Source organism: Salmo salar, chromosome 22 (assembly GCF_965601325.2).
Source record: "Salmo salar chromosome 22, fSalSal1, whole genome shotgun sequence".
Classification (NCBI taxonomy): domain Eukaryota; kingdom Metazoa; phylum Chordata; class Actinopteri; order Salmoniformes; family Salmonidae; genus Salmo; species Salmo salar.
The window spans coordinates 19350580-19374868 of NC_138312.1; the positions used below are offsets into that span (position 1 = coordinate 19350580).

At 43.3% G+C, this 24289-nt stretch overlaps 1 protein-coding gene across 1 annotated transcript; it reads left to right on the forward strand.

Moving 5' to 3' along the window:
* Nucleotides 1-196: 196 nt before the first annotated feature.
* LOC106582919 (G-protein coupled receptor 22-like) lies at nt 197-23945 on the forward strand. Its single transcript, XM_014166545.3, has 2 exons — nt 197-1930; nt 17827-23945. The coding sequence occupies exon 2, from the start codon at nt 17909-17911 to the stop codon at nt 19394-19396; it is 1488 nt and encodes a 495-aa protein (XP_014022020.1). The 5' UTR covers nt 197-1930; nt 17827-17908; the 3' UTR covers nt 19397-23945.
* The last annotated feature ends 344 nt before the right edge of the window (nt 23946-24289 follow it).

The following is a 24289-nucleotide window of genomic DNA, read 5'->3' on the forward strand; positions in this document are numbered from 1 at the left end:
GCGCGCAGGCACACGCACAAGCAAACACACACACTTGAAGTCCCACCTGAAAGCAGAGACCTGTGTAACTTTGTTGTCCAACCATAGTCACATGGCAGGGCTGTGCTCCAGTGTTGGACGTTATTATGGGTGACGTCTGTCTGCCACAGTAATTGGCAGCAGGTCTGGTTGTCTCCCACACTTCTCTAATTGCCCCCTGTTCTGTGCTGCCAGCTGGAGCCCAGCTTCCCTTGGCCTGCCAGGGGGTGGGAGAAAGCCAGGGCCAGGGAATGGCACACAGCTGCAGGGGCTGAAGTGGAGGGCCAAGGAAATGAGCCATTACACAGACAGACCAGAGAGAGGATGACGCTTTTGGCAGCAGCATCAACAATCAATCTACTCTCCCTCTCATCTCAAGTTAAATGGCGTCCGGATTTTTTTGTAATTTACCTAACACATTTTGGGATGTTCCAGCTGTCCTGAGTACTATATTGAAGAGCGGTCAATAAGGGAAAGGGTATACAGACATGCCTGGTGCTCAAAATTGATGACGTATTTCGTGCAGCGAGACTTCAGTGGGGATGAATGGATTTGGTTCAGTTCGTTCAGTCAGTCTTCCTGAGCCCTCGCCAGCTAGCTACAATAGTTTATGCTTGCGGTTAGAAACTTCCGTGAGCATTTGAAACTTGTCTGCCGAAATTTGGAATAGGGAGTGTTCAGAATCATTCAGTTTTTACCGGATTTTCAAAAGCAATTGTGATTTAGCTGTAACCCTGGCCTGATGCTACACTATCTAGCTACTTCCCTCTAAGTTACTGCAGGAGAGCAGCGCAAGGCCGTTTGTTTGCGTTGGTCTGTGGTGTGAGAGAGGGCTGCAGTGAACAACATGTAGAGCGCCTCTCCCCCTCACTCCCTACAGCTGGCATTTCTTAATGTGCTTTGGTTAATGGAAACATTTGTGTGTTGAATATAAACCATGCAATAATGTGGATGGTTTCTGTAGGCCTATTTATCAGCTCATATGCAGAACATTTAAAGTGAGTGGATTGTTGGATCGCTATTTCAAGCAGGTTGACCTGATGCCTTTACATAGCTGTGTAGTGTAAGCATTTCACTGTAAGGTCTGCACCTGTTGTATTTGGCGCATGAAGGTGTAAGGTGCACCTGTTTTCACACTATATGAAGAACCAGGAGCACCTACAGTATGTTTTGTCTATGTATTCTGCAGTAGTCAACGGAAGAACCTATCCTGCAACACAACCATGCTCTCTGTGTATGATGCTTTCTAGACATTGGAGAGCGCAAAATTCCCACACCCAGCCTTGCCTGTTTTAGCCTACATCTAGTTTAGCCTGCTTTTTCTCTTTCAACGTGACTGCGTTCGTTACAGCCTATTGGAAATCACTGAAATCTTGTCTATCCAAAAAAAATAATCTTAGTCTATCCAAAAATGTGCCATATGCTTTTCCACATGCTGATGACCTTGCCTGTCAAATTTAGCGCCTCCCTCCTGTCACTCAGGGTGCGAAATACAGTCGTTACTAAATTTCACACCACCACCGTGCAGTACGTGCAAGGCACGCCCCGTATTGGATGGAGGGAAAGCAGCTCTCCCTCTGATCTGACCAGAGGTACAGTAGTCTACTCTCCGCTGAGCATGTGGTCTCCGAAGACATTATCAACATGACCGTGAGAGATGAGTAGGGACTCTTTATGGTCGGCTACCTAAAACGGGTGAACGATCATCTCAGACAGAGGCAATGGCACAGCTTTTACATGCAGAGATGTAGGCTACAACAGCATCATTAGAGTCACATTACATAGCCATAAAACATGATATGAAATACATTGCAATATTCTGATTATTTGTCAAAGAAACAGAAGACAGAGCGCGACAAACGGACCTGCAAAAGAATGTAGCTGGGAATCTCCGGGACTGGCACGAGGCAAGGTAAATCTTGTTTCCCTATTTTAACTTCATATGGTATCTAAAATGCAAACACACAGTGCATGAATTTAATAAATTGTACAAAGTATGCGGCCCACATGTGTAAGTGTAACAAACATTTCAATTTAACAGCCTATAGGGCAGGCTACTTGTAGTCCCATAACACATTTTACTTTACAATTTACAACTGCCCTATGATAATATTGTAATAAAATAAAAAAAATACTAATAAATTGTTGCACATTTATTAGCAACATTTTGTTATATATTTACGTGTATTAGCCTATTGTCTTATATAGCACGGTGTCCCTTACTGTACGGAGTCCTAGTGTGTGCATTTTATCAAATAGGTAAACACACTCCTCTGGGAACACCTCCACTGCAGTCTTCAGAGATCTGACTAGGAAAACATCTCTCTACATACAGTCTGTCTGGCTATCTGTCTGTCTGTTTGTGGTGTTAGCCGTTAGCCAAGAGAGAGGAAAGAAGGTTAGCCAGAAAGTTGTCTTCATTAATTAACATCAGATTAATTCAAACGGCAGAATAAATAGAATAAACATCTATGCAGTCAAATTTAAGTAACTACATGATAAATAAAGATACTAAGAGCGAGAAAGAGTGATACTATTGACAGGGAGTGAAAAGTGCTTCTAAAAGCAGACCGCTTCAGCGGATGAAATCAAAATTGAGAAAGGAGAAATGGAGATAGTGTCTATGGGGGGAGTGGTGAAGATGGAGACAAGGAAATGTGGGAGGAAGGAGGTAATTAGAGAGGGGTATGATCTTGATGAAATTATTTGGAACTCTCCTCTACCTCCCGCCGTGTGTGTGTGTGCGCTCCTGTGAAGTACTTGAAGAACAGAGGGCAACCTTTTGACAGACATAGAGACACATTCATTATGAAGTCACTCTGCTCTCTGTCTCCCTGCAGCCAGGAGGCGAATTGGATTGTCTTTTAATTGCCTCCTTCTGTAGATAAGTAACCTCATAATTTTAGCAAAGCCGCTTTGTGTCCTGCATCCCTAATCCTCTGCCCTTCCCCTCCCCTAAACACAGTCACCGTACACGCGCGCACACTATCAAAAGACTCTTCCTCCTCCGCATTTCCTTTCTCTCTCTTCTTTCTGTCTCCTTTCTCTCTCTCTTCTTTCTGTCTCCTTTCTCTCTCTCTTCTTTCTGTCTCCTTTCTCCCGCTCTTCTTTTTCTCTCCTTTCTCTCCCGCTCTTCTTTTTCTCTCCTTTCTCTCCCGCTCTTCTTTTTCTCTCCTTTCTCTCCCTCTTTTCTTTTTCTCTCCTTTCTCTCCCGCTCTTCTTTTTCTCTCCTTTCTCTCCCGCTCTTCTTTTTCTCTCCTTTCTCTCCCGCTCTTCTTTTTCTCTCCTTTCTCTCCCGCTCTTCTTTTTCTCTCCTTTCTCTCCCGCTCTTCTTTTTCTCTCCTTTCTCTCCCGCTCTTCTTTTTCTCTCCTTTCTCTCCCGCTCTTCTTTTTCTCTCCTTTCTCTCCCGCTCTTCTTTTTCTCTCCTTTCTCTCCCGCTCTTCTTTTTCTCTCCTTTCTCTCCCGCTCTTCTTTTTCTCTCCTTTCTCTCCCGCTCTTCTTTTTCTCTCCTTTCTCTCCCGCTCTTCTTTTTCTCTCCTTTCTCTCCCGCTCTTCTTTTTCTCTCCTTTCTCTCCCGCTCTTCTTTTTCTCTCCTTTCTCTCCCGCTCTTCTTTTTCTCTCCTTTCTCTCCCGCTCTTCTTTTTCTCTCCTTTCTCTCCCGCTCTTCTTTTTCTCTCCTTTCTCTCCCGCTCTTCTTTTTCTCTCCTTTCTCTCCCGCTCTTCTTTTTCTCTCCCGCTCTTCTTTTTCTCTCCCGCTCTTCTTTTTCTCTCCTTTCTCTCCTTTTTCTCTCCCGCTCTTCTTTTTCTCTCCTTTCTCTCCCTCTTTTCTTTTTCTCTCCTTTCTCTCCCTCTTTTCTTTTTCTCTCCTCTCGCTTCTTTTTCTCTCTCCTTTCTTGCTGAAGTTTTCAGTCTGGCTATTTCAGGTCCAAATTTATGTAAAAGGCCAACCATAAATTATTAATGTAATAGGACAATATAAAGCCCCACAGTTGTGTCTCTGCCTCTCAAGGTCGAACAGTCCATCTGACCAACATGCTGTTTGGCCAGTTATCCCGCAAAATAAAGGAGCTTCACTATATTAACCTAACTAAAGGAATCTGATAAAGATAAAACACACATCAAAAATATAATATTTCAATATAATTCTACTCACCTACTCCGTCCTTAAATAGCCCTCACATAAGGCCCCCTGAAGGCCTGTAAATCCAGCAACTTGTAATGGATTGTTTGGAGCTAGCTATATTAAATTAGACATGCAGTAGGCCTTATCTTCCACATCTCTGTCACACCACCAGTCCACCATCTTCCCCTTTTCCTGCTTTCATCCTCTTGCATCTCATTCTCCCCGTGTTCTCTTCATATTTCATGCAACCACACTCTCAACCAGAATAGCTGCATCTCTTACTGCTCTTTAGCACAGTTAAGAAATTAGCAAAAAATATATAGGGCCTGGAAAGAAAGGGCAATTGGATTTCTGCATGAAAAGAAAGGATGAGGCCGTAACACAGAATGAGTGGCTGTTAAAATTCTATCCACATGGTCAGTAAGCCAATCACAGTTGAACAGGCCTGTGGCCCTCGACTGGCTCTGTTATGTTATGCTATTGATGAAGGTCAGAGCACTGGGTTGGACAGATCATTCTCATTTCAAGTCGTGGGAATAATGAGTTGAGAATATGGCTCTTTATAATTAGGCTCACTATATATTGTATATTCAGCCACATCCTTCTGTTTGCAGGATGGAAATATTTTGTACCAAAAGGAAGCACTGGTAGGGACCAAGAAAGCTGAAACAAGTGCAAGGAGCTATATGTCACTTTATATAACACACTGTGTACATTAATTGTGCATGTATACATTCTGGAAACAAACAATCTCTCTCTGCCATCTCCCGTAATGGAATACTGCTGGGGATAAAGCTGTTTCCCTCTCCACGTTTACCAACAAGACCACTTACCCTTAGCTGTTGCCCTGCTGGGCTGCTTACTGTGTGTGTGTGTGTGTGTGTTGTATTGCATTCCATTCCCAAATAACTGTGCTGAAGATGGGGTCTGTGTTTCGCTTTCATAAACGTGATGTCTAACCCACCCAAATCAGAATGTGGTGATGAATACAGCGTGAGAACTCAAATAGGGATCTGCTTTCTAAGTGGGGTGCTCAAACGAATGGAGATTTAGTCAGCTAGTCACTCCCTCCATCTGAACCCATGCTGTCCATTCCATGTACTTAGTTCTGTGAGGCTGGACTGCATGCAGTAAAGAACCATTTAGTTGTGTTGTTATTCACCTCGTCATGTTGTGAGGCTTCATATTGGAAAGTTGTCATTGTATTTGATCATAAAGCAGTCTTTTTGTGTTTCGCTGCGTTGTTAGTAATGTGTTTAAATCTATTGTCTTGGAGTGAGTGATACAGTAGATAGAGGGTTGTCCTGTGTTTTACTGTGACATTGTAATTGGTTGGTTTGTTTATGACACATGATTGAGAAAGCAATTGACATGTGGGAGGGATAGATGGATGGAGGGACAGGGCCAGCGGTTGTTAGTGCTGCTCTTCCTACCCAGACCATCGTCTCTCCTTCCATTTGTTTTCATATCTCCTGCTCTATTATTCATGTATTCAGTACATTCAAACTCTGTGGATTGTGACAGAGCAAAGAGAACGTTGACAGTGTTTGCAGAAAAACAAAACAATAAACCACACGAAAGAAGCAGTGTTATTACTATGATTTAGTGGAAAATTAGAGATATTGTACTATACATACAGCAGTGCAGGTGTAAATGAACACCATCACAATGCACTCTCTCTGTTTCCCTCCCTCATGTTTTCACTTTTTAAATTTAACAACCTGTTAGATCAGGCAGTCTCAAAGGAATATGATAATTCTGCTCCACTGCAATTCATATTTAACTCTGTCTTAACCCACTTGTGCAGCAAGACACAAATGTATGGGTGAAAATATACAGTAGTATAATATGGAGGTCGACCGATTAATCGGAATGGCCGATTTTTATTAGGGCCGATTTCAAGTTTTCGTAATGGGTAATCGGCATTTTTGGACACCAATTATGGCCGATTACGTTGCATTCCACGAGGAAACTGCGTGGCAGGCTGACTACCTGTTATGCGAGTGCAGCAAGGAGCCAAGGTAAGGTGCTAGTTAGCATTAAACTTATCTTTATAAAAAAACAATCAATCTTAACATAATCACTAGTTAACTACACATGGTTGATGATATTACTAGTTTATCTAGCTTGTCCTGCTTTACATATAATCTATGCGGTGCCTGTTAATTTATCATTGAATCACAGCCTACTTCGCCAAACAGGTGATTTAACAAGCACATTCGCAAAAAAAGCGCTGTCTTTGCACCAATGTGTACCTAACCATAAACATCAACGCCTTTCTTAAAATCAATACACAAGTATATATTTTTAAACCTGCATATTTAGTTAAAATTGCCTGCTAACATGAATTTCTTTTAACTAGGGAAATTGTGTCACTTCTCTTGCGTTCTGTGCAACAGAGTCAGGGTATATGCAGCAGTTTGGGCCGCCTGGCTCATTGCGAACTGTGTGAAGACCATTTCTTCCTAACAAAGACAGCCAACTTCGCCAAACGGGATGATTTAACAAAAGCGCATTTGCGAAAAAAGCACAATCGTTGCACGAAAATGCCTAACCATAAACATCAATGCCCTTCTTAAAATCAATACACAGAAGTATATTTTTTTAAACCTGCATATTTATTTAAAAGAAATTCATGTTAGCAGGCAATATTAACTAGGTGTCATGTCCTGACCCTAGTAAGATGTCATTTTCTATAGTAGAGTAGGTCAGGGCGTGACAGGGGGTGTTTTTGGGTTGTTCTATGTTTTCTATGTTTTTCTATTTCTATGTTGGGATTGTTTGGGTTGATCTCTAATTGGGGGCAGCTGATCCTCGTTGCCTCTGATTAGAGATCATATTTAAGTAGGGGTTTTTCTTCCTGGGTTTTGTGGGTAGTTTGTTTTCTGTTTAGTGTATGTCACCTGATGGAACTGTTGTCGGTCATTTTGTTTAAATATATTCATTAAAAGTAAATATGAGCACTTCACACGCTGCGCCTTGGTCCCCTTTATACGACCCACGTTACACTGTGCAAATTGTGTCACTTCTCTTGTGTTTATTGCACGCAGAGTCAGGGTATATGCAACAGTTTGGGCCGCCTGGCTCGTTGCGAACTAATTTGCCAGAATTTTACATAACATTGAAGGTTATGCAATGTAACAGCAATATTTAGACTTATGGATGCCACCCGTTAGATAAAATACGGAATGATTCCGTATTTCACTGAAAGAATAAACTTTTTGTTTTTTAAATTATAGTTTCCGGATTTGACCATATTAATGGCCTAAGGCTCGTATTTCTGTGTGTTATTATACACTGCTCAAAAAAAATAAAGGGAACACTTAAACAACACAATGTAACTCCAAGTCAATCACACTAATGTGAAATCAAACTGTCCACTTAGGAAGCAACACTGATTGACAATAAATGTCACATGCTGTTGTGCAAATGGAATAGACAACAGGTGGAAATTATAGGCAATTAGCAAGACACCCTCAATAAAGGAGTGGTTCTGCAGGTGGTGACCACAGACCACTTCTCAGTTCCTATGCTTCCTGGCTGATGTTTTGGTCACTTTTGAATGCTGGCGGTGCTTTCACTCTCTAGTGGTAGCATGAGACGGAGTCTACAACCCACACAAGTGGCTCAGGTAGTGCAGCTCATCCAGGATGGCACATCAATGCGAGCTGTGGCAAGAAGGTTTGCTGTGTCTGTCAGCGTAGTGTCCAGAGCATGGAGGCGCTACCAGGAGACAGGCCAGTACATCAGGAGACGTGGAGGAGGCCGTAGGAGGGCAACAACCCAGCAGCAGGACCGCTACCTCCGCCTTTGTGCAAGGAGGAGCAGGAGGAGCACTGCCAGAGCCCTGGAAAATGACCTCCAGCAGGCCACAAATGTGCATGTGTCTGTTCAAACGGTCAGAAACAGACTCCATGAGGGTGGTATGAGGGCCCGACATCCACAGGTGGGGGTTGTGCTTACAGCCCAACACCGTGCAGGACGTTTGGCATTTGCCAGAGAACACCAAGATTGGCAAATTCGCCACTGGCGCCCTGTGCTCTTCACAGATGAAAGCAGGTTCACACTGAGCACATGTGACAGAGTCTGGAGGCGCCGTGGAGAACATTCTGCTGCCTGCAACATCCTCCAGCATGACCGGTTTGGCGGTGGGTCAGTCATGGTGTGGGGTGGCATTTCTTTGGGGGGCCGCACAGCCCTCCATGTGCTCGCCAGAGGTAGCCTGACTGCCATTAGGTTCCGAGATGAGATCCTCAGACCCCTTGTGAGACCATATGCTGGTGCGGTTGGCCCTGGGTTCCTCCTAATGCAAGACAATGCTAGACCTCATGTGGCTGGAGTGTGTCAGCAGTTCCTGCAAGAGGAAGGCATTGATGCTATGGACTGGCCCGCCCGTTCCCCAGACCTGAATCCAATTGAGCACATCTGGGACATCATGTCTCGCTCCATCCACCAACGCCACATTGCACCACAGACTGTCCAGGAGTTGGCGGATGCTTTAGTCCAGGTCTGGGAGGAGATCCCTCAGGAGACCATCCGCCACCTCATCAGGAGCATGCCCAGGCGTTGTAGGGAGGTCATACAGGCAAGTGGAGGCCACACACACACTACTGAGCCTCATTTTGACTTGTTTTAAGGACATTACATCAAAGTTGGATCAGCCTGTAGTGTGGTTTTCCACTTTAATTTTGAGTGTGACTCCAAATCCAGACCTCCATGGGTTGATAAATTGGATTTCCATTGATTATTTTTGTGTGATTTTGTTGTCAGCACATTCAACTATGTAAAGAAAAAAGTATTTAAGATTATTTCATTCATTCAGATCTAGGATGTGTTATTTTAGTGTTCCCTTTATTTTTTTGAGCAGTGTATTATAATTAAATCTATGATTTGATAGCGCAGTCTGACTGAGCGGTGGTAGGCAGCAGCAGGCTTGTAAGCATTCATTCAAAAGGCACTTTCCTTCATTTGCCAGCAGCTCTTCGCAATGTTTCAAGCGTTGCGCTGTTTATGACTTCAAGCCTATCAACTCCCGAGATTAGCGCTGGCAACACTAAAGTACCTATTAGAACATCCAGTATTCAAAGGTATATGAAATACAAATGGTATAGTCCTTTAATAACTACAACCTAAAACTTCTTACCTGGGAATATTGAAGACTCATGTTAAAAGGAACCACCAGCTTTCATATGTTCTCATGTTCTGAGCAATGAACTTAAACGTTAGCTTTTTTACATGGCACATATTGCACTTTTACTTTCTTCTCCAACACTTTGTTTTTGCATTATTTAAACCAAATTGAACATGTTTCATTATTTATTTGAGACAAAAATTATTTTATTGATGTGTTATATTAAGTTCAAATAAGTGTTCATTCAGTATTGTTGTAATTGTCATTATTACAAATGTATATAAAAGTCCCCCGATTAATTGGTATCGGCCTTTTTGGGTCCTCCAATAATCGGTATTGGCGTTGAAAAATCATAATCGGCCGACCTCTAGTATAATAGTAGTACAACAGTATGATGAATGAGATTGTTTACATCAATCTTTAGTGACTGGTTTTTGGCATGATAAGATGATAAAGTATATCACTAAGAACCCTATAGGAAATGTCTATTCTCTGTGTGGGATCTGTGTGTGTCCTTCCCTCCTCTTTCTCTCTCCATCCCCATCTCCCTCCATGTCTGTCTCAGGGAGCTGGCCCAGCCTTCTCTTTAACTCACGAAAGGCCAGCGTCACATCAGGATGATGGATCTGCCACCTGGCAGCAGATAGATGTGGGAGAGGACCAGGCTGAGGTGCTGTGGGGGGAACAGTAGAATAAGCAGAAAATGATGCATGACTGTTCATACTTCCTACTGCAGTGACGGGGGTACATTACCTGCCCCAGACACAGTTCCAAGACTGAGCTGCTTGCACTTTAACTGATCATCTGCAGTGTTTGTTGTGAGTGCTTTTAGTGCCACTCTCTCAAGTGTGCTCTGTGAAGACAGTTTCTATTATGCTGCAAATTCAATGGATATCAAATCATTTTACATGGGTGTCAAGATAATGTGCTCACAGCATTCCAATCAGGTAAATGGGTCTACAGTATATAAAGCTGTTGTATGTACATGTTGACAAAGATATGTAAAGGACACAAATCCCACCAAACAGCAATGGAGCAGAATCCGCTTTCTCCTCCAAATTGACCCCACTTCATGACTACTGCAGCCCTTATGATTCAAACACCATCTCCCTCTGTCCCTTAGGTCGGGAATTTTCCATCCCTGGCCATATCGTATAATTTTATTTTCCATCCTCCCTCTCTCCCTTAAACTCTCAGTAAGTAGTAAGCCAGTCTTCATTATAAACTCTGCAGAGTGCATTGAGTAGTTATTGTTTCCAGGCTGGTGACTCAACAGTTGCCCAGTTGGGTGTTGATATTATCCTGCCATACTTGGAAATATGAATGGTGCCAGAGATACTGTATATAATGACAAGGTGGTCTTGTCTCCCCCTAACAATGGGAGTCATTGTCCCAAAGGCGGGAAGTCAGGCGGTCTGCTTATTAAGTAGAATCACTGTATTCCCACGTGGACAGATTTTGACGGGAGTGGACCCTCTCGTTTCACCTCTTCCTCTGATGCTACATATGAATTCAATTGTTCTTTGTGGAGTGAAGTCATTACTCTTTCTGCTGGTCGGAAGTGGAAAACACAATTACCTGGAGCCCCAGAGCTCCCCTGTGGGCCTCCTCTAGCAACCAGCAGACGACTTAATTAGAGTTAGCTTTAGAGCTGCTGCACCTGGGTTTCACACTATCCAGAGCAGACTGAGGGTGCAGACTCTGCAGAGCATGCTGATGATTAACTGTTGAGTGATCAGGATGGACGGCTCATAGCTGGACTGGTGCTGAGTTGAAAATTAACTGGTAGAGCCCTTGTTGCTCTCACTGCAGTGCTTTCATCACTGACTGTCTAGATACTGAACTAACAAGGGGAACTATGTTAACACGCTTCTGCTCTGCCAGACCTGAGCTCTCTCCCTTGTGATGGGAAAAACACTTTGACACTATGGTAACCAAGGTCTTCCACAGGCAGGAGGTGAGGCTTCGCTGTGTTTTGTGATCAGACATGCGGCTGTAAAGCCATGTGACCCTGGGTTAGCGCTATCTGGTATCCTTGGGACATCCCTACCCTAACCTTAAGCTTTACTCTAACCTTAACCTTTACCTTAACCATTTTAAATTTCAACTTCAATGGGTTAACGTCAGAGTTGGGATGTCCCAAGGATTACGCATAGCATGGACCGTGGCCCTTTCTCTGGATACTTGGGACGACATGCAGAGCATGTGAGCGGAGTTGAGCAGTTGGAAATCCCGCTCATGGAGCGCATCGCTCCAGCTCTCTGTCCTTTCCAACCACTCTGCTGAAAACCGCTCCGCACTCACAGGAAGAAAAAACTGCCTTCGCCCCATTCATTAAAATCACAATTTAACCATCTATTTTTGTGACTACCTGGACCTAACATTTGTTTCTGAAGTATTTAAACCAAACCATGTGGATTTGAATGAAAAGTATTTTAATAAACATGAAAAGGTGAATGTAAGAACAGCTCACAATTTCAAATAGGCTACATGTCATATTAAACTGCATATAAACACTCTAAATAGGTCAGGAGTCAGACAGGGAACCTAAGGGACTAAAATTAATTATTTTGGCTATATTATTTCAATTATTTCAAGGCTATAGCCTACAGAGAAATACATTGAAGAATTTGTGAGTGCAACACAATAGGCTGGTAGGGACATAAAGCACTCAGGATTTAATCAACATTTCTTTGTATTAAATCATTATAGCCAGCCTCCAGAGTGGCGCAGCGTTCTAAAGCACTGCATCACAGTGCTTGAGCCGTCACTACAGCCCCGGGTTCGATCCCAGGCTGTGTCGCAGTCGGCAGTGACCGGGAGACCCATGAGGCGGCACACAATTGGTCCAGTGACGTCTGGGTTAGGGCTGGAATTTCCTTGTCCCATCGTGCTCTAGCGACTCCATGTGGTGGGCCGGGCGCCTGCAAGCTGACTGCGGTCACCAGCTGGATGGTGTTTCCTCCGACACATTGGTGCGGCTGGCTTCCAGATTAAGCGAGCAGTCTGTCAAGAAGCAGAGTCATGTTTCGGAGGATGCATGGCTCTTGACCTTCGCCTCTCCCGAGTCCGTAGGGGAGTTTCAGCAATGGGACAAGACTGTAACTACCAATTTGTTATCACGAAATTGAGGAGAAAAAGGGGTTAAAGTACCAATAAAAAATATAATTACAGTATATATATTGCGCATCTAGCCTGTGACTTCAATAGAGTTAAATACAAATAAAAAATTATGTATTAGTGCTTTTTGAATTCATTTTTAGAAACACGAGTTTAGCCAATCTGTGGCTTCAGGCTCATGCGATGTTGCCTGGAGAGCAGGCCAACAGTGGAGAATATCCTCTCCTCACTTGCAGAGCCACTGGGGATGCTAAGCACCCTTTTAGCCACTCTTGCCAGGCTGGGCAGAGATGCAGTTTATATATATATATATATATATATTAGGTAGGCAGGCCTAAAGGTTTTTAAGCAAAAATAACCCAATCAAAACGGAAAGCTCCTTATGGGAATATGCCAGACCTATTGGGTTAAAATCAATTATGCACTATTGTATAGATAGTAGAAAAAATTCATTAAGAGATCTGATTTTTAATTTATAAATACTTTGCTACAATGACACACTTAGTTATCTACCCACCTCGTTCCTTTCTTTAAGCATGTGCATGTAGTAAGTACACCATCATGCTTTAAGGTGTCTTTTCAGATTCCACAATAATTATTTAGTTGTGGACACTACATCACCGCACTCCCTCTCTTGCTCTTGGTCCTCATCTTTGTAAGTCACCTTGATTTAGCACCTGTGTGTTTTATCAGTTTCTTTATAAAAAATATTAAGGGAACTCCATGACAGTAGCTAAAGCAAGGGGCTATAGCAGCACACAAGTAGACTACAAATGCATGCTGGGCCAGGCATGCCCTGAGCTCATAAACTGAGCGCTACTGGAGCGAAATTGGAGCAGGCGAGAAGGCCGACGCTCCAGCCTTCGCTCCAGTCAAATTGGGCAAGCTCCGCTCCGCTCACATATTCTGATGGGGTGAAGTCAGAGTTGGGTCATCCCAAACATACCATTTAGCAAAAACCCTGTGTCTGTGGTCAAACCAATCATATTGGATTGTATCTTGGGCTGCGTTTAGATAGGCAGCCCAATTCAGAATTTTCTTTCACTGTGAAAAGATCTGATGGGATTGGTCAAAAGACCAATCAGTGGAAAAAAGATCAGGGCTGCGTTCAGTACGTTTTTACCTTCTGGAACGTTCAATTGAACGTGAACTGTGCTGTACTGAACGACCAGTTGAAAAACGGGGAGGGCTGGGTTGTGGCCACTGCCCTTTAAATACGTCACTCATTGCTTCAAGCCACACCCACCAAATGGGAGCAAACGTACCTCAGTCTGTTCAATAACATTTTGTGGAAACGTGTTCAGTACAAGGTAGCAAACATTCAAGCAACTGAACACACCTCTGAATTGGGCTGCCTGTCTAAATGCAGCCTAAGATATCCAAACACATTCTTGAGTGTCTCCAGCCTCATTGCTTTTGGTCCTGAACCTATTATTTACAAGGAGAGCCTAGGGGGACATAACCTAGTTTTATTCAAGTGTCTGTTGTGCAACGTGTGGTGGTGGGGGGGGGGGGGGGGGGGGGGGGGGGCTAGAGACCAGGATTAATAGAGTATAACAGGATTCCTCTCTACATCGATCCACCAGCACAGCAGCATCATCACAGAGAGTGCAGTTCCCAGGTAGGAATGAAGTTGTCTCCCCCTATCAAGAGAGACTGTAAGTGTCGCACCTGTAGATATCATGCAGCTCTGCACATGGTGGATGATGGTGTGTGTAAGGTGGATGATGGTGTGTGTAAGGTGGATGATGGTGTGTGTAAGGTGGATGATGTGTGTGTGTAAGGTGGATGATGGTGTGTGTAAGGTGGATGATGGTGTGTGTAAGGTGGATGATGTGTGTGTGTAAGGTGGATGATGTGTGTGTGTAAGGTGGATGATGATGATGTATGTAAGGTGGTGGATGATGATGTATGTAAGGTGGTGGATGATGATGTATGTAAGGTGGATGATGATGATGTATGTAAGGTGGTGGATGATGATGTGTGTAAGGTGGTGGATGATGATGTGTGTAAGGTGGTGGATGATGATGTGTGTAAGGTGGTGGATGATGATGTGTGTGTGTGTGTGTAAGGTGGATGATGTGTGTGTGTAAGGTGGATGATGATGATGTATGTAAGGTGGTGGATGATGATGTATGTAAGGTGGTGGATGATGATGTGTGTAAGGTGGTGGATGATGATGTGTGTAAGGTGGTGGATGATGATGTGTGTAAGGTGGTGGATGATGATGTGTGTAAGGTGGTGGATGATGATGTGTGTAAGGTGGTGGATGATGATGTGTGTAAGGTGGTGGATGATGTGTGTAAGGTGGATGATGTGTGTGTGTAAGGTGGATGATGTGTGTGTGTAAGGTGGTGGATGATGATGTATGTAAGGTGGTGGATGATGATGTGTGTAAGGTGGTGGATGATGATGTATGTAAGGTGGTGGATGATGATGATGTGTGTAAGGTGGTGGATGATGATGATGTGTGTAAGGTGGTGGATGATGATGTGTGTAAGGTGGTGGATGATGATGTGTGTAAGGTGGTGGATGATGATGTGTGTAAGGTGGATGATGATGTATGTAAGGTGGTGGATGATGATGTGTGTAAGGTGGTGGATGATGATGTGTGTAAGGTGGTGGATGATGATGTGTGTAAGGTGGTGGATGATGATGTGTGTAAGGTGGTGGATGATGATGTGTGTAAGGTGGTGGATGATGATGTGTGTAAGGTGGTGGATGATGATGTGTGTAAGGTGGTGGATGATGTGTGTGTAAGGTGGTGGATGATGATGTGTGTAAGGTGGTGGATGATGTGTGTGTAAGGTGGTGGATGATGATGTGTGTAAGGTGGTGGATGATGATGTGTGTAAGGTGGTGGATGATGTGTGTGTAAGCCCTTTGAGGAAAACAGAGCAGAGGGAGCAGGAGACCAGACAGGAACAGGTTTAGGCTGGTGGGAGAGATTGGAGTGGAACAAAAACAACCCCATCCTCTCTCCCTTGGGCTTGTTTACCCTTGTTTACCCTTGCAGCATGATTGCAAATTTCCCTCCCTTCCTTTCTCCTTCCTTCCTTTCCCATCAGAAAGTGATGCAGGAAGAGATCAGAGATGCCTGCAATAGGTCCAATGTTTGAAGGTCTCGTTCAATATCTACCACCAACTCTATCTTCTTACTGTATGTGTTCAGGGACTCTGTCCCTCTCCTCTTATCTCTTTACAGTCTCGTAGTGTAGTGGTGATCAGGCAGTCTGCTCATGAAACAAGCCAGCTGAAAATCTCTAGGATAAGTGGAGCGTAGGACTGCAGTGCTCTGTACACATCCCTCCCTCCCTCTCTTGTCCTAGCCCTTTAATTCTCACCTCATTTCTCACCTCGTGTTTTCTGTCTCTTTTAGAATATATTGGAAAATGTGTCTGCCTCTGCATTCATTTGTCTCATCATCCATGAAATATTTTAATGTTCTCACCCATTTTCCAGTTCTGGAATAAACTCTACAAGTGTTGCTTGTTTTCTAAAACCCCCACGAGGAAGCTGTAGCCTGTCGTGGGTCGGTTAACACTTTCACTGCCACCAACATAATGTCACACAGTAGCTGAGTAGTACTACAGCATCTGTGTGCCCTCATTAACCATTCTAGACCCTCGCAGACTAGTTGCTATGGCTACAACAACACATTAAATTTGGTCCATCTTTCAACCAAATGTATGATTACTAAAGTAGTGCAGAAGGTGTCGGGCATAGGCGCAATTTACTGATTGGTCCAATTTCCTGATTTAAAGCACACATTGTGATTTTGATGAATCAATTGAGTGCCCTCAGCAGCTGGACTCTAATCACTGTTCAGGAATTGTGTCATAGGACATCACCACTGGTATGTTGTCAATACAGCAGTAGGTTATAGTCTGGCCTGTAGACACTAATCTGATTACCCCAGAGCACCTCAGGTTAGAAAACAGATTATACATTTTATCTCTGAAGTCTTTATTCCACTGACACACAAGGCTTAGGACAGTACTTTGTTTGGCTGACTGTGATTTCGATTGTGTATTACACACAGTATATTTTGGAATGTAGCTTTGCAGCATAGTGGTGATTCATTGTGGCCATGCCAAACTATGCAGTAGATTGGTGCGTCGGCTCCATTTCAGAGCGAGCAATTAAGACCTCGTACTACCACCTTCCACACAAACATTTTCATTGATCAGTTTCACGTGTGAATGTCAGGACATTGTGACCCTAAATACCTAATGATATCTTACTATGAAACATGCTCATGTGTCATGTGCAGTTCATGCATGTTTTGTCTGTTTCGATGCATGTCCTGATGTAGCACCGTAAATGCTCTGTGCTTTCTAAACCAACGCCACCATGACTGATGCTGACATTTATTCAGATTCAGATCAACTTTATTATCCCACGAGGGGGAAATTCATTTATTCAGATTCAGATCAACTTTATTATCCCACGAGGGGGAAATTCATTTATTCAGATTCAGATCAACTTTATTATCCCACGAGGGGGAAATTCATTTATTCAGATTCAGATCAACTTTATTATCCCACGAGGGGGAAATTCATTTATTCAGATTCAGATCAACTTTATTATCCCACGAGGGGGAAATTCATTTATTCATGTGCTTAAAAAGACAGTACATAACACAGAAACTACACAAAATAGTTCATTCAAAGTGCTATAGCTACACATTTAAAGTGAAAGTGCAATATATTGTATACTCAAGGGACCAACATACGATTTATTGTACAGCCTAATTGGCTGTTGGAATAAAAGTCCTCATATCTGTCCGTTTGAATTTTCTTTTGAAGAACTCTCTTTCCCCTTGTCCGTCTGCTGCTGTGACTGTATTTTGAGTGGAGGGTATGAGTACTGTCCTGTAAAATGCTTTCAAGTTTTAGGAGGATGAGTCTTGTGTTCAGGTTGGTGGCTGATTCTTGATCTATACCAATTATCCTTCCTGCCGTCTTAATCAAGCGCTGAAGCTTGACTTGGTCTTGCACTCGCATGTTCAGTTTGCGTAAAAAAAACATTGTCATGATGTAGTCAATCTCCTTGAGGACAGGCCGGTTCTGTCAGAGTGCCATGATGTGGTTTCACCTCCAGTGGATTATACAGACGCTTCTAGACCACCGACTGCCATTTCTATGAATTCATGGTTCAAATGATTTTACATTGAATATGATGTCCTGAAATTAATTTGAAGAGCAGTCAATTCTGACAAATTACATAACATCTATGCACTTACAGTGAAAGCGCAAAAAAAAATATAGCAGGCAATCTGAGTTATAGCTAACTGCCCAAAGATCATAACCAGTTTGCTGATTGTGATATTTATGTTTGATGACTTATCATTGCCTTTTATAGCTTTAATTAACCATTGAATTCCAGACCCCCACCAGACACTTCATCCCCCCTGTCTCCCTTTCTCTGCAGGACTGTCACTGAACTGTTCTCCATCACCATCAGGGAGCCAGGTTGCAGCATGAGAACACATCACGGCTGAGAGGTCAGCAAAATGGAGACGGACAGCTACACCCCGACCCCGGTCCCCAGCGACTGGGCTGGGATGGTGGTGAGTGTGGGGGCCCTGGAAGAGGTCTCAGGGGGGAGTGTCTCCTCCAGCACAGCCTGGTACATGCCCTACTCCCTGGGCTTCCAGGTGTCCCTGACTGCCTTCCTTATGCTGGAGCTGGTGCTGGGCTTCAGCAGCAACATGACGGTGCTGGTGCTCTACTGCTCTCAGTCCAACCTGGTCGACTCGGTCAGCAACATGGTCACGGTCAACCTGCATGTGCTGGATGTGGTGTTGTGCGTGCTGTGTCTGCCTCTGACCCTGGTGGTGGTGCTGCTACCCCCAGGGCCAAACCTGGCCCTGCTCTGCTGCTTCCACGAGGCCTGTGTCACCTTTGCCTCCATCTCTACTGCCATTAACGTGCTGGTCATCAGCGTGGACCGCTACGACATCTCCGTCCGACCCGCCAACCGGTTGCTCACCCCGCGGAGGGCAGGGCTGCTGCTGACTGCCGTCTGGGCCACGTCTCTGGCCGTCTTCTTCATCCCTTTCCTGGAGGTGGAGTTTCTCACCGGAGGGTCGGAGAATGGGAAGCACATCCCCACCTCTTCCTCCTCCGCCACCACCTTGGCGCCAGTGTGGCGTAACCGGACGCTGCTGTGTGTGGGCGGCCAGGGCTACCACACAGGCTTGGCCATGTACTACCACCTCCTGCTGCAGGTGCCCATCTTCTTTACCACGGTGGCAGTCATGCTGTTCACATACTCACGGATCCTGCGGGCCTTGAACATTCACATCGGCTCTCATATTAAGAACAGCCAGCGCTTCAGGCGCCCACCCTGTAGGGGGCGCCGTAAGAGACAGAAGCAGAAGGCAGGGCTGGGAGTGATAGAGGGAGGAGAGCAGTGTACAGACACAAGCAAGCAACTCGCTCACCCTCCCTGCATCCCCCCCATCTCCACAGCCACCTCCCCCCCAGCCCTGTCCTCAGCCCCTCTGGTCAGCTTAGAAGGCCCTGCCACTGCTGCCCCTGTCCCCGGTCCCACTGTCCAGGCGTCTGTGTCGGCCATCATCGCACTGCGGCGGGCCGTGAGGCGTCACCGGGACCGGCGGGAGCGCCAGCGGCGCGTCTTCAGGATGTCCCTCCTTATCATCTCCACCTTCCTGGGCTGCTGGGCTCCTCTGTCCATGGCCAATGTGCTGATCCTGGGCCTGGGCCCCAGCGACACCCTGGTCAGCATGCGCCTGTGGTTCCTGGCCCTGGCCTACGGCACCACCGTCTCCCACCCACTGCTCTATGCCTTCACGAGGCAGAAGCTGCGGCGTGCCCTCAGGGCCAAGGTAAAGAAGCGGGTGGTGTCCCTGCTGCAGTTGGACCCCTCGCCAGGAGGGACAGTCATACACAACTCCTGGGTGAAGCCAAAGAAGGGATGTCAGTTACGGCTGGAGGGCAGCGACGCCACTGGCCGTTGCCTGGCAGAGCCCCTGTGAGAACAGCACAGACTGAGTGTGTATAACACTACTAACAGCCAGACAACAGGTGTATTCACCTGCTCGTTATACAGGTCTGTGTGAAGGTAATTGACTCTTCACTAAGCCCCGCCCTCTTAGTTATTGTTCCTGCCTCGGTCAAGATTTTCCCAGGAAGCCAAATTCCTCATTCAAACCACTGGAGAAAACCCCTCACAATGATCTCAAACTGTGTTTTTTTTTATACACAATTAAATGAAACAGACTACCCCTTGCTGATTAGGAGACTCTCGGGTACGTTGTGGTGGACTCATTACAATCGCTTTACAGAAACCTGATAAAATTAAGCTTTTAGTGTGGCTAGCCACTGCCATGACTCAGCATGCAGTCAGCTACCACTTTTGGACAGTGGTGGAAAAAATACCCAATTGTCATACTTGAGTAAAAGTAAAGATACCTTCATAGAAAATTACTCAAGTAAAAGTGAAAGTCACCCAGTAAAATACTACTTGAGTAAAAGTATGTAGTTTTAAATATACTTAAGTATCAAAAGTAAATGTTATTGCTTAAACATACTTAAGTATCAAAAGTAAAAGTATAAATAATTTCATATTCCTTTTTATTAAGTAAACCAGGCGGCACAATTGTCTTGTTTTTTTTTAAATTTACGGATAACCAGGGGCACACTCCAACACTCAGACATAATTTACAAACTAAGCATTTGTGTTTAGTGAGTCCACCAGATCAGAGGCAATATGGGATGTTCTCTTGATAAGTGTGTGAATTGAACCATTTTCGTGTCCTGCTAAGCATTAGAAATGTAATGAGTACTTTTGGGTGTCAGGGAAAATGTATGGAGTAAAAAGTACATTATTTTCATTCGGAATGTAGTGAAGTAAAAGTAAAAGTTGTCAAACTATAAATAGTAAAGTACAGATACCCCCCCAAAAACTAGTTAAGTAGTATTTTAAAGTATTTTTACTTAAGGACTAACTAGTGCTCCCGATCGTATCCTGATGTCGACAGCAGATGAGAGTTGTACTCATAATAGGCCTATAGATAACTTAGCTAGCTGACATGCATTTGGAGAAAACAAGTTATATTAACTGGCTAGCTAGCTAGTATTAGCAACGTTTTTTAATGGTGGCCAATGAGACTGAGAGCTAGCTAGTAAACAATACAGCAAAAGTATAATTTTGGATTTGAAAAATACTCCAACAGGCTCTGCATTTCAGGAATCACAGTAGCAAGTACCCCTAGTGCACTGTTAAATTATTTAGCCAATTAAACAATTAATTTTGTGATCAACATTTTTCCACTGCCCTCATTGGCTTCCATGCGTTTGAAACGAAAGCTTGTCCGTGGATGTTGGACACAAGCTTGGTTAGAGATCAATGGTGTATTCATGACAAGTCAAACTCGAAACCCCCAAGTTAAAATGAACTTTAGTTATTTGTGTAGAGCTTCCAATTGGTTGATTCTGATTAGGGTTGCAAAGGGAGGGTATATTACTGGAAACTAAGTTTACCAGTAAACTACCAGAATTTTGATAGATTACATAAAATACTTGAAAGATATCACAAGACATCTTTTGACCCTTTTGGGTACTTCAGATTTGTAACGGTCTCTTTAATTATATCTGGCCCTCTGTGTGGCCTTACCACATGAGGACCATGAAATAAGATGATTTAAATTAAAACAAATACTGACACAGCTGTAAAACATTATCCTTAATATAAACCATCAACTTAGTGAATACCATTGGTGTTTAATATGAGAGTTTCAGTATGAATTGTACACTTATCAATTTTACTATGAAAGTATGTATTTGTTTTCAATGTAAAGGTAAAGAAGTAGTTGGAAGAGTTTCAGAGTTAATTGAAAATAATGCCGTTGTTGATTAGATGCTTTTTTTCAATAATTAGGCTATTTTGTCTTGACATTTCTTTATATATGAAATGTATTCATATATATTATTCCTTTTTTTATATCTGTGTCCATATTGTCCATGAGTTTCTAGTAGATAGACCATCTACTAGAAACTCATGAACGATATGGACACAAATATGAAAAAGGAATACTATATATATCAATAAAAAAATTATTCAAGTATACATTACCAAAATTACAATAGATCGCCATAGATTTTCTGTTAATTACTGAAGATTGGTAATCTGCGAATAGCTTTGCAACCCTAATTCTGATACTTTCCAAGTGGGAAACTCGGTCCTCATCTTTCTATAATAAGTTTCCATGTCGTAAATTTCAGACTTTCCGAGTTCCAAATAGTCTTAAATTCACCACAAGGCCCCTAGGTTCCGGTCTATTCCCAGAGAACATTATTTTTTATATATGAAATACTGTACATGTAGACTGCTTAGTTATTGCAGTTTAACTGAAGTCTGGCCAATACAATTCCCATGGACGGCCCCATAGAGAAGTCAAATTTGAAAATTCCTTTAGTCATCACCTTTGTACAAAAAAAACATCCATTGAATTATTAGTATTGTCACTGAGGCCGATTTCATTTTTCTATCACTCACACGCAAAGATATTAACATTTTGCATTCATGCTCTGACATCATGAACCAGCTGGCCAGGGGTAAGAGCCTGTTGGTTTGTTTACCTGATACCGCCAAAGATTTTTATAAGTAACCCAAGATAGACCACAACCTGTCGTTTACAATGTGAACAAATTAATCGTAGTGGGCAGAACAAGCAAGGAGTTGGGCAGATCCCATTGGCACGTTCTAGCAAAGCTTTGCAAATTTCCATTAGGGAATGCCTACTCTGAAGTGCACATGTGCAATAACTCAATTCGTCTTTACGTTCTTCCAAATAATGCGATGTCTTACAACTTTGGCAAAGGGTAAAGTCTACAACACTTCGTCCGCTCTGTTCATAACATATTTTAGTTTTGGGAACTGTATTGAGATCAAATGTTTAATCGATGAGAACATTTCAGCCAAAATCATTCTCGTTCCCTCTTCTCCCACTGCCGGCCACTGGGCTTCCAATATCACGATTTGGTAGTGAGTGGAAAAGCTAAGCGGAGGCTTCACATTTATACATCCGGTGAAGTATCTGTCTCATTGTTCTATCTGTGATACTGCTGTTTGTCCAGTGCGCACTAAGTGGTAGTCATTCTGCTAAAAGCCGATGTAGAAAGATGGCAACAGCCACAAAACGGCGATTGCAAAGGTGAGTAGATTATGTTGAAAACCACGGTCGTCCAATTTGGACGCTGTTTCCACTCTATATATACCATAAATACTTGAAGAAATGATATGGGAACCTCAATGGCCAATGTATGGAGGAACGTAAAAGGCCCCGCTCAGCAGACTTTTGATCAATTGAGTTCACGGTGTCATGCAGCTGCATGCCGTTGCTAAACTAATCGCCACGCAATCCCTTCTAAAAGTAATGTTATGAGTCGAGAAACCTGCCCATTTTCCTGTAAAGTACCAAATGTCACGATTTCAAAGCTATATGGTTATTATCTCCCATCTTGGAAAATATGTATACATTTTGTGTTTTATTAGCTAGCACCCAATTGACTCCCATTTACTCCTTGTCCGACTCCCAACATCGCCCAGAATGCACCGCGCGGCCCTTGACAATGTACACAATAGGTGTTAATACGAATCGAATGGATTTTCCCATCTCATTTCTTAAAGTATTTCTGAGGTATACCTCAACGTTAGACACTTGCTATCCAACGGAGCACTGCAATTGGTTGCCAAAACATATGGGGCGGGGCTTAGTGAATTGTCAATTATACACTGTAGCATCCACCTCGGGAACGTACAACAATATAACCAGCAGCAAACAAGTGCTGGATTTCAGAAACACCTCTTGCAGCACTATAGTCCAACCATGTTGTTGCATCTCTGTTTCCTCAGCCACCTTACTCTGCCTCTAATACTAATAAATTATTTGTTAGAACAAACAAAGCATAAAAGACAAGCTAATGACAGGTCAAACATTGGTCATCTTTAATATACTTAAGTGTCTGTTTACAAATGGAAACATATACTGTATATAATTGAGTATACTCCCTAGATGCTTATGTAACTTCTGTACAGTATGAGTGTATTTAGCCAGCAGAGGATCAGAATGCCACCCACTCAAGCATTCGAAAGCAGCTTCCAACACAAAAACATTGACACTCATAGATACACAAATACAGATCGTTTGGATCTGCTAAATGTTACCGATGCCTTAATTCTATTAAGAATGATTAATTGATTCTGAATGAGAATATTAGTACATGTGTATATCCTTCCTGATATAAGACTTAACTACACTCTTAGAAAAAAGGTTTCAAAGGGGTTCTTCGGTTGTCACTATAGGATAACCCTTTTGGGTTCCAGGAATAACTTTTTTGGGTTCCAAGTATAACTATTTTGGGTTCCATGTAGAACCCTCTGAATAAAAGAGTTTTCAAAGGGTTCTCCTATGGGTACAGCCGAAGAAGCCTTTTAGGTTCTTGATAGCGCTTTTTGTTTCCTAAGATTGTATGTACATATTGTGAACATTATCATCTATTCATATGTAAATAGAGAGGGGGGGGGGGGGGGGGGGGTGTTAAAGAACTTACTGCTGTATGTAATAGACAGTGTTGCATTGGATAGTTTGTAGTAAACAGATGTTTTAATATTGACAAACTTCCATAAAGCTCATAAATGTGTCCACTCTTTGGCACTGAATTTGTAGTCATGTATTGATATTTATTTATTGCGGTGTGCTGTAAATTAAATAGACATTGTCATTATTTATTCAATGTGATTTCCACCTTGTCTATTGATCCCCAAATCATTTGGTCATGTAACAAAGAGTGATCTTGTCAGCCCCTGTGTCAAACCAATTCAACACCTTTGCAGATACAAAGGTCCCTAGAGCTGGCGTAACTGA